An 11944-nucleotide genomic window follows, 5' to 3' on the forward strand; every position below is an offset into this window, starting at 1 on the left:
AATCTATACTAATATATATTATAAAGCTGAAGAGTTTGATTGAACGCGCTAATCTCAGGAACTACTAGTCCGATTTGAAAAAAATCTTTCAGTGTAAGACAGCCCATTTATCGAGGAAGGCTATAGGCTATATATTATCCACCTACGGGAACGGTAACCACGCGGGTGAAACTGCGCGGCGTTAGCTAGTTTTGGTAATAAATTGGAATATAGGGCAGACACAGACAACTTTTAATCCCGGAAAAATCTATGGTGACTACAGGATTTGTGATTTTTTTTATTTTTATTCTGTACAAGTTAGCCCTTGACTACAATCTCACCTGATGGTAAGTGATGATATAGTCTAAGATGGAAGCGGGCTAACTTGTTAGGAGGAGGATGAAAATCCATACTCCTTTCGGTTTCTACACGACATCGTATCGGAACGCTAAATCGCTTGGCGGTACGTCTTTGTCGGTAGGGTTTTAACTAGAAAGGTGTAAAACAGAAGTTTACGCCGGGCAGGTGAAAATTGCAATATAAAATGATTCAATGTTCTATGTTATAAAAGTCCGATTTCTGAAAGACTCACTAACCATTTCGAGCTTTCCTCGATTGTCTAAAACAAAAATGTCATATCATGAAATATTAAACCAAAATGGAAATTAAGAATGCATAATAATGCCAATTTAACAAATCACTGCTTTTATTTTATATAACAATTTCTTTGTGGTTAGAAAGCACGTGACTGCGGTGGAAACCTGTTATTTTAGTGCGTAAAACTGTTATTTTACGTTGTCGACCATTTAAATAACGTTTTGCATAATGGTTGCAAGATTTCTAGTTTCGCGTAATCAATATAATGCAGATTATAATCGGTCCAGGCGTCTTTGAGTAATCGGTGTACATACATAAAAAAAAAAAAAAAAATAAAAAAAAAAAAATACCGACTGAATTGAGAACCTCCTCCTTTTTGAAGTCGGTTAAAAAGTACTTAATCCGATTCAAAGGCGTGCTAATTCCCATGGTTGAGTTAAACTGACTATTTATAGAGCTTGTTACACTGGCTCGGGCTGAAATGCAATTGATGTTTATCGATTAGATGCGCCGATAGCGAGGGCGTTTCCACTGTAGAAATAATTACCTATGTATATTAATAAATCAAATTATTTATTAATCGATATTAATCAATCTATAATATAAAAATGAATCGCAAAATGCGTTGGTAAGCGCATAACTCAACAGCGCCTGGAACAATTTGGCCAATTCTTTTTTTTAAATGTTCGTTGAAGTTCTAAGATGGTTTTTTACGGCGAGAAAAAGGGTAGGCGTAGGCTAGGGGTAGTTGAAAGTTTACATCGTGTATCACGTGGACTAAGTCGCGGGCGTCCTCTAGTAATTAAATACTTTTAAGTAAGTCTGTATTTGACTGAGTGAGTTATTTTTGATCATGAAAAATAAATCAAATAATTAACTTATACATAATTTTACATCATTGTTAATAAATAAAATAATTTCTATAAAGTATAATATTAATCTATGATTAAACACTTTTCAGTCCCTACCTACATCTGTATTAGACTAATTGAATGAGTTATTTATACATCATGAAAAAATGCATTTTACATTTGAGGTTATGTTTGATTAATACCATTTTTCGTGCTTTCATCGCACATCTGATAACGTTTCAAATCTAAATAAATTATCGAAACGTTATTTTAAAATCAACAGACGTCCGTTACTTTTGTAAACATATGGATAAAAATCACATATGTATTTTAGGTACAGATCTCGGTTGCAAATGTTGAGGGTTTCTTTTTAGGGTTCCATTTGCAAAAGCTAAAACAGGACCCTAATACTAAGACTCCGTTGTCCTTTCGTTTGTCACTAAGCTGTGTCTCATGAAACGTTAAAGTTACTTGATAATATATAATTGATAATATAATAATATTATGTTCCTCGATTACAGATGATATTAACATTCTCTATTTATGTTATTGTGGAGGAGATGTATCAATGTTGGTATAAATAAGAGGCTATTTGATAACTTGAGCTCAGTTGTTTGTTAGGCAGCGTAGACACCGTCACGCTGCCAGTCGCGTTAGTGATTTCATAAATTGTTTAGTGTGGGCATGGAGAACATGTCGGGCAGGGAAGGTGAGTGATGATGCATTCTAAAGGATCCCTTAAACCTACTCCCAATGTCACAAGTCCTGGGAACTGCTCGAGGTGTTTCCTCTACCACAAAATAATGATACAGTCACTGTTGCTGCCACCCGTCACGGCACAATTAATTGCCGCTATAACAACAAATATTTAAGGGGGGGTTCCCCGTACAACAAACGTGATTTTTTTGCTATTTTTATAGACAATGGTACGGAACCATTCGTGCGCGAGTCCGACTCACACTTGGCCGGTTTTTAGGAAATGTTTTCTTAACCTTAACTATTAAGCCGCATCGTTATTTCCTTGTACCAGCTGCAGTACTAACTCAATTTGAGTTATGATCAACTGGGAAGCATTTAGAATGCCTAACCTACATTCTGTTGCGACCACCGTGTTAATTGGTACTGAGCAATCTGCCGTGACCGTAACGACCCCTTTGCAAGGATTTATTTTACTATCAGTCATCTATTTAGAAACTAATTTGCATAATGTCATTCCATTAAAAATTTTAAAAGCTTCGAAACAAAACCTACTTTACTCAACTGGGATTATTAAAAAAATCACTTAGATATAAAGTTCATTTTAATATTTCTTCCTAAAATGCGATGACAAAGTGAAGCAATGCTCTAAAAACCTTTTGGAACTATATTTTGTCAAGTCATCATCTCTAAAAAATGCCCCGATATCTAAGTGAATAAAGAAATACTTAAAATAATAGGAGGCAAAGCTAAAGCTCAACACAGATTGTCTATTTTCGCGGGAAATATAGTAAAATAATCTATTTATTATACATTGTTGCACGAAGCTTGTTTGATGATGAAGTCGCAAGGGGCCTCTAGAAACTTTAGCTCTCCTTAACTTAACAAGATCAACCTATCGAGTTTGGCCTTATTAATTGTCTACGTAATCAAACTGCGGTATCAATAAATATAATTATGCTATACTTATTACATCGTTTATTATAAAGAAAAAAATTGTTTATCTATACTTTTTTACTAATACTAGCGGACCCAGTCAAGCTTCTCTTTGACTAACGTACACTACTCCACTCTACCCTACCCTACCCTACCCCTTCATTACCCCCTCCCCCCTACCCTACCCCTACCCCTTGACTGTTAAAAGATTGTATGGGAAATAAAAAAGGGTTGTTTTTATGGTTTTCCCGGCAATTAATCTATTTTTTCTCACCATTTTAACCTTCCCTATACCTACCTCCACGAACATTTCAAGACCAAGATAAATCCGTTGAGCAGTTCTTGAGTTTTATAGAACAGCAACTCATTTTTAAATATAGGTGATGATGAAGTCGCAAGGGGCCTTTAGAAACTTTAGCTCTCCTTATCTATATAGATAATAGAGATAAAGTTTGTGGTATTGTAGAGGGTATTCTCTAGATCTAATGAAATGGTTTTAAAAATTCTTTCACCACTGGAAAGCCACGTTATTTGTGAGTATCATAGGCTATATTTTATCCCTACGCCGGTAAAACTGTGGGACGTCGGCTATTTATTAAATATATTATGTACTAGTGTAGGCACGCAACTCCGTTTGTGTAATATTTTAAAAAATCCCGAAGGTACTTTGGATTTTTCCGGGATAAAAAGCAGCATATGTCCAATTTATCTCTATACCCAGTTTCATCTAAATCGGTTAAGCTGTATGACCGTGAAAAATTAACAGACAGACTTACTTTCGCATTTATAATATTCGTATGGATTTTCAAAATTTCATTATTAAGTAGTGATTTGATACATACATATGTGTTTATTTTTATTTATAACATAGTTCAGATGTATCTAAATAGCGTCGTACGTTATGTGTGCGTTTTCTAAAATACAGTAATTACTTTTGTCATGAAAATATCAACTGGTTGTGAGTACATATGTGGGCGCGTAGCCAACTGGTGCGACGCTATTTCAACATGGCTCCGCGTCCGTCTCAGCTTTGTTCGCACTTGGGAAAAATAAAGTCTGCAATGTTATTGACAAGCGACAGACGTTTGGAAGTCTAACAGTACCTACGTCAGTGTATTCCTAATTTGCGTTGAAAATGTCGATAAAGTATATTGTTGCGGGAGATGACAAAAAAATAAAATGAAAAATATGGCAGAATACAATTTTAATAAAACACGTAACGTTTACCGTATTAAAAATTGTATTTCTATCACGTAAACTTAGTATTAAGACTCCAAAGTTTTCATAATTTAGAAGAAACTAGCGGACACCCGCGATTTCGTCCGTGAAATTTAGCTTTTTAAAAATCCCGCGGAAACCTTGGATGTTATCTATACTAATATTATAAAGCTGAAGAGTTTGTTTAATTGAACGCGCTAATCTCAGGAACTACTGGTCCGATTTGAAAAATTATTTCAGTGTTAGATAGCCTATTTATCGAGGAAGGCTATAGACTATATATTATTCCCATATTCCTACGAGAACGGGAATCACGCGAGTGAAATCGCGCGGCGTCGGCTAGTTATACATATAAACCTTCCTCTTCAATCATTCTATCTATTAATAAAAACCGCATCAAAATCCGTTGCATAGTTTTAAAGATTTAAGCATACATAGGGACAGAGAAAGCGACTTTGTTTTATATACATAGTATATATTGATGTGGTAAAAGAAAATGTGATGAAAATGAACATGCCCATTATATTTTCATGAACATATAAATTGTCCGTAACATCGTTTGGGTGAAATTTTGTATGGCAGTTTCCGGGTTAAAAGTAGCCTATGTAATCTATCTATCAAATTTAGTGAAATCGGTTCAGTAGTTGCGACATAGAGGAGTAACAAACTTATTTACAAACTTTTGCCTTTATAACATTATTTATGACGTGAAGTATGAAATCAATGGATGTTTGTAACTCAATAACACAATAGAATTTGGTAGGTAGAGATATATTATTGTGAAAGACAGTAGAAATCCTACATTGCTGCGGACCAAGACGCGTGTGGGAGCTAGTATTATTAAATTTCTCTGCAAACATTTATGGGATATGTAAAATCTAACATGAAAGAGAAGTTTCCTCATACGTTTTGCCATAACCTCGTAACCATTAAATAGAGACACACTCCATGGTATTTCTGTACTAGCATGGGTAATATAAAAACCCGTAAACAGAATAACGCACGTTGCAAATTTATATGTCTTGCAAAATTTTTTTATCAATCATGTTATACGTATTTAGTAGATGTGCCATTTCTTTCTATCTGGATGGTAGATTCAATGAATCTATACTAATATTATAAAGCTGAATAGTTTGTTTGTTTGTTTGTTTGTTTGTTTGTTTGATTGATCGATTGATTGAACGCGCTAATCTCAGGAACTACTGCTCCGATTTGAAAAATTCTTTCAGTGTTTGATAGCCCATTTATCGAGGAAGGTTACAGGCTATATAATATCCCCGTATTCCTACGGGAACGGGAAGTTTAATGATAAATAAAATCTTAACTTTTCTTTGAAATTAGGTATTTACTATAATACAATTTAGTCCTTCGTATTCAGCAATTTAAAGTCGATCGTAAAGTTTTCTTTTTTTTTCAATACAGTAACATTGTATGGTAAAATATTTCAACCAAAAGTAATAAATTCAAACAATTTACACGCTGTCACGCGAGACAATCCGATGTGACACGCGTGACAAATATTTAGGCTTAATTTTATCCACCATTTACTCTTAAACATTTTAGAGTTTACCCGAAAGTAATACGAAATGACTGTATGGGAAAACAACTACTATGATATTGTGCGTCCATTGGCTCTATTCCAGTTGTTCCATTTCTTACACGGGACGGGAGAATGATAGTCGTTCACGGTTCGTATACGTCGAACTGGCCACGGCTTTGATGCTAGGGAATGAGGTTGTGGTCTAATGTTCTGTGCTCGTAATGCTCCCCAGTATACGTGCTGCAAGCTAGATTACTGTATTAACGCCGGCAGTTAAACCAACTGTTACGCATTTAATGTCCAAATACAAGGCACCGTTTTGTAATCAATGTGGGTATTTTCCGGTATACGAGTATTGCACTCCTTCTAGAATTTGTTGTTTTTGTTGAACTAGCAGTGTACATATTGTTGTTTTATAACCAATCAAAATAACACACAATCTTCAAACTAATCACAAAATATTACGTACAAGAAAACATTAAGCATCTAATAAATATTACGGTGGACGGCTACAACTGACTTTTGACGCTTTTCTTCGACTACCCTCTGGTAGCAGTCATTACAAAAATGTATGTAATTGTATTTTTCTTTTCTTTTCTTACAGTTCAACTTTGTGGGGAGGATTCTCGGACCCAGAGGCATGACTGCAAAACAGTTGGAACAAGAAACCGGATGCAAAATCATGGTCAGGGGCAAAGGATCTATGAGGGACAAGAAAAAGGTATGTTTTTATTAAACTTATACTTCATTTTATATACACTTTTGATAAAAAATAACCATCTTTATTAATCTCTTTTTTATTTCACGCAGCTTCTAATGGAATGCAAGTCAGGTTTATTTTATACGATACTTTTTACTAAGAGGTTTATTAGAAACATGCGTCAAGATAATTCCATGAAGTAAGATCCTTTTAAAGGATTTATAGCATCCGTATTTCATATTATTATCGCGTTATTTGCACTAAAAGTTGTATGTCTATTTGTTTTAGTCATCCTAAATCCTACAATATTTTGTCTTAATTCATGTTTACGAGCGTTTTTGAAGCACTAAGCATTCTTGGCACTGGTGTTCCTTTTTCTAACGGAATAATTTCGTTCATATAAATCGGGATAAAATGTCTGCTATATATTACGTGTCCAATGATTTATTATTTGGGCGTATTCCAGGAGGATGCAAACAGGGGGAAACCAAATTGGGAGCATCTGGCCGACGATTTACACGTACTGCTCACAGTTGAGGACACCGAGAATCGGGCGAAGATCAAGTTGGCCAGAGCCGTTGAAGAAGTTAAACGCCTTCTTATTCCAGTGAGTATATCAATTTTATAAGCAAAACATATCAAAAAAATCAATAAAAATAATCAAAATTCATTTATTTCAAGTAGGCTCAATTTACAAGCACTTTTGACACGTCAGTTGACTATTTGTAAAGATTCTACCACCGGTTCGGAAGGCAGGTTCTGCTGAGAAGATACCGGCAAGATACTCAACAGTTGCTCTTTTGAAATGAAAAAGTCATACAGTGCTATAATTTACAATTGATAACAATTACAATATCTTATAGTTTTACTTCCTGTGTGAAGGTGGAAGCTGATCCAATGGCCTCCAAGCACCTTTATCGTTAAGGAACTCATCAATAGTGTAGTAACCTCGACTAAGTAAATGTTTTTTAACACATTGCTTAAAGTTGTGCATTGGCAAGTCCATCACAGTCTTGGGGATCTTGTTATAGAAGAGTACACCCAAACCTATAAATATCTGTAATGTTTGCGCACTCTCTGATGATCAGATCTCTCGGTTAATTACTTCCTCTGGGTTAAACACTGAATCTACTTAGTAACACGCACTACTGTAACACCCAAGTGCAACTGCTCCACTACTAGCTATCCGTCTCACACACCCGCAAGGATGTGGAGGAAACAGTTCCGGGATTGGACCCCTTTACTGTGATTGCAGACGCCTGCCGTGAATACGGTCAGGGTCATTGGGAAGCCATTATAGGCTTAAAGTTGATGATCAAGGAAATCATCTGGGCTGGGTTAATCCCGCTTGTGGGAAGCCCGGCCCCGGTGAGCGTGGCTGAGCCACTGTGATACTGCTCCACTCTCGTGCGAGGCTTGTATTTATAGACTAATCAATTGACAGCCTAGGCTGTTGACATATACTATATATGTATTATTTTTAGTGTTTCTAAACCTGAAAATCTTGTAGATAACCTATGCAATCTAAGCATACTTTTATAGAATATGTGGGTAATTTTCAAATAATTCTTGATCTATTGTAACAGTGTAATATGTTTCTTCTACGAACGCTTCAAGTATCATATATTAGATTTGGTGAATTTCAATTGCCGCATAAAATTCCTAGCAGGTTTACGCAAAAATCATAAATCAGTTTTAGAAAGGAGAGACATCGTTTGGCATATTTGGAAATTGTAGAAGAATAACATTACAAATATTATAACCATCACAATATACAAGTTTCCATAACAATTGGTACATTAAAACAATACTTGTAAAAATATGTCAGTTTATATAATCTCTAAAATTAGCCCTATATTTTATTATTTAGAAATTTAGTTAGTGTCATAGTATTCATATTTAATCATAGTAATTTAATTAGTTATTAAAATCGTCATGTAGTTTGAAAATAGGAGACCTGCGTTCAACTCAAAGTTAATTCAACATAATTTTTCTTACTTATTTATGTAACGTAAAGCAGTTTTGTTGCTCTAAATTCTATTTCGTGTACAGTACTTTATTTATTACATTGTTATAATAGAAAACTTTTGTACTAACCAATAAATTACGTCTACGAGCAAATCTTTTTTCCTAGACATCTAAAAAACTTTGTTGTCGGTGCCAACGTTCCCATTTCTAAGTTCACTAATGCAAGATTTAAAAATATTATCTAGCAAGTTTCTTGCCCTAATGACGTCACATTTTCGTCACGTTTTAAATATATTAAAAAAATATTTTCAAGCCCTTGGATATTGTTGCACTAGTGAGAGTATTGTCGTGGTATACGTATTTTGCATTCCAGTAAGACTTAGGATGCGTCACAGACATCGTGACCCAGAACCCCCAATTTTTTTTTCGCTGACATAGACTCCTTGCAGTTTGTCATGAGAGTCACTGCTGTAGACTTTAGTTTTTTTTTCTAACTCTAAGTAAATATTTTCAGCAAGCAGATGGCGAGGATGAGCTAAAGAAACGCCAGTTAATGGAGCTGGCCATCATAAATGGCACGTACCGCGACTCGAGCGCGAAAGCCGTCGTGCCCGTCAACGGTCAGTGCCTAATAAGTATGGTCGCTTTCATGTTTTGTCACTAACTTAATGTTAAGAACTTACATAATAACTATTAGTGGAAAAATACCCCTACCACAGTACTAAATCAATCGGAAGTTACAATTTGACTGCTTATATGTACAAGTATCACACTCCGCGGTTTCACCCGCGTAGTTCCCGTACCCGTGGGAATCATCATTATCAACCCATATTCGGCTCACTGCTAAGCTCGAATGTCCTCTCAGAATGAGAGAGGTTAGGCCAATAGTCTACCACGCTGGCCCAATGCGGATTGGCAGACTTCACACACGCAGAGAATTAAGAAAATTCTCTGGTATGCAGGTTTCCTCACGATGTTTTCCTTCACCGTTTGAGACACGTGATATTTAATTTCTTAAAATGCACAAAACTGAAAAGTTGGAGGTGCATGCCCCGGACCGGATTCGAACCCACAACCTCCGGAATCGGAGGCAGAGGTCATATCCACTGGGCTATCACATATCACATGGCTTTGTACTGGTATAAAAATTTTCAAAATCGTTTCATTAGATCCTGAGATACAACCCCCTACAACATCAGGAACTTTTCCTCTTAGTATAGATTAGGTTATAGGCTCACGCCCCGCGGTTTCACCTGTGTAGTTCCCGTTCCTATGGGAATACGGGGATAAAATATAACCTATGCCTCTCAAAAATAATATGGCTTCCTATAGGTGAAAGAATTTTCAAAATCGGTTTAGTAGATCCATAGATCCCCTTATAACCTCACAAATATTCCCTGATAGTATAGATTACCTGTATAGATAAGAGCGAATGCAGTTTAAGATGAAAGCTACTGAGTCAAAGATCAGAAACCATTTATAGCCATAGTTTATAGAACTAGCAAAAAGCTCATCTGATGTTAAAATGAAAACCACCCCCTATTTACCAGAGCATAATTTCTTAAAGCTTATTCCACCCAGAAATAACATGGCATTCCATTGCTAAAAGAATTTTCAAAATCGACTCAGTAAATCCAGAGATTACCTTATATCCTCATAAATTGAAAAATTAAAAGAGTTTTTTATAGACGCGGCCATTTTGAAACGTATCCGCAAAATGTCGTTTACCAAGATGGAGCCCTACGTATGACCCGCAATGTTTATAAACATACTCGTCTGTAAAATAACTAACAAATGGATTTGTTAATAATAATATTGTTTACATTTTACTGTTTGCTATTTAAATTTTTATTGTTTTCCTATTATGTAAATATCCATGTATTTCTTCTTTGTAATTAATTCATGTTTATTGACTATTTTTGTCCTTTGTCAGCAAGAATGAGTCATCGCGCTAAGATGACTAACTGACTGACTAATTTAATTGATTTGTGGCATGTTACGGTTGTTAACCATTAACATGGGTGATTTCATTACGACCATTACCATATACTTTGGGTACTGTATTTCTGTAAGCTATTTGAGGACACTTTTACAATCGCTAAGACCATGAAAATAAACTAAAGCCCCTACTAAGGTATACCGTAAAGCGATCTCTTGCTGTAGGAAGGCCGTTAAATCTTGCAACGAATTGTTAGTTTAATAAAATAGCTAGTAACTACAAGTTATGTACTCGTATACCGGTTATAATTTATCGCTAGAGACTTTTGCGAATCTCTTGAGAGACTAAGCTAGTTTATTTCACTTAAAACTTATTAAATTTATATAAATATGCAATATTAAAAAAAATGTGCTTTATTGTATAACTAGCGGACGCCTGCGACTTCGTCCGCATGGAAATCAATGTAAACTTTCAACCACTTTTGGGGTTGAATTTTAAAATTCTTGAATCTAATTATATTTCGTATTTTTTATGATTTATGAACAAATTTTTAAAACTGTACCTAACTCTTAAAATTAGGAACTTTCCATACAAACTTACACCCCCTTCTAATTTTATTTTAGGGTCAAAACCCTATGTTTTGCTCTAAAGTCAAAATTACCATTAACCAAAATTCATCATGATCGGTTCAGCCGTTTAGCCGTGAAAAGGTAACAGACAGACAGACAGACTTGCTTTCGCATTTATAATATTAGTATAGGTTTCCAACTTAACAAATAAATATGTTTAATCACAGTAAAACACGGTCCAACGCGCAATAACTCCATAAACCCGCTCGATTGTAAAAGTGTCAATATTGATCAACTATACTAATACAACTATTATTGCTAGCCATTGATAATGAAGGGGACTTCACAGCTGATGAAGAATGGAGACGCGTGGCCGCTGAGACCCAACGGCTTCTAGCACCGGGGGGTGGAGTGGCTGGGGTTGGGAGCGTAGCTCTACGCACCTCTGCGCCATTGGGGGCGCCGCTGATACTGTCCCCGCGCATGTCGGGGGCACCGGGGACCCAGGCCGGGCTCCTCAACGGCACAGGGGGCGCCGCAGCCGGGCTCCTGTCCCCCGGGGAGCCAGGTCACCAGCTGATCTACGCGTCCCCGTACGCTGAGTACGCGAACTACGCAGCGCTGACCGCCAACCCGCTGTTGACCGAGGCGTACGCCGCTGCTGACCATACGGGTGGGTTGTTCGCCCGCTAATTTCTTTTTTTTTATATGAAACATTTGATAACATCTTTTTATTTTTTAGCTTGGCAAATTCGTTCGTAACACTCCCGATGGTGTAACACGTGACGGTGGGGGGTAGTAATACCCCGCGCGCACGACTTCGCAGTTTACGCAGTCCTTCCCTCCCCGTCGCCCGCATATCATGGGAGTATCATCAACGAATTTGCCAAGCTATAGCTATTTAATCGGTAAATCAAAATTAGTTGGCTAATCTTAAAGTTAAGCTTCTTT

At 36.3% G+C, this 11944-nt stretch overlaps 1 protein-coding gene across 7 annotated transcripts in view; it reads left to right on the top strand.

Annotated features, from left to right (window-relative positions):
• The window catches only part of LOC112042985 (protein held out wings), a 105362-nt gene that overhangs the window by 81158 nt on the left and 12260 nt on the right, over positions 1–11944 (top strand). For 4 of the 7 annotated variants that reach the window (XR_008251192.1, XM_024078220.2, XM_024078219.2 and 1 more), the window contains exons 3-6: positions 6422–6538; positions 6984–7124; positions 9000–9120; positions 11316–11666. Coding sequence is in view for 6 of the 7 variants with exons in the window: in XM_024078220.2 (XP_023933988.1) it covers positions 6422–6538; positions 6984–7124; positions 9000–9120; positions 11316–11666 (730 nt within the window). In the remaining variant the exon portion in view is untranslated. The remainder of the gene's footprint in view (positions 1–6421; positions 6539–6983; positions 7125–8999; positions 9121–11315; positions 11667–11944) is intronic. The other 3 variants (XM_024078221.2, XM_024078223.2, XM_024078222.1) reach the window with 3 other exon arrangements.

Source organism: Bicyclus anynana, chromosome 10 (assembly GCF_947172395.1).
Source record: "Bicyclus anynana chromosome 10, ilBicAnyn1.1, whole genome shotgun sequence".
Lineage (NCBI taxonomy): Eukaryota > Metazoa > Arthropoda > Insecta > Lepidoptera > Nymphalidae > Bicyclus > Bicyclus anynana.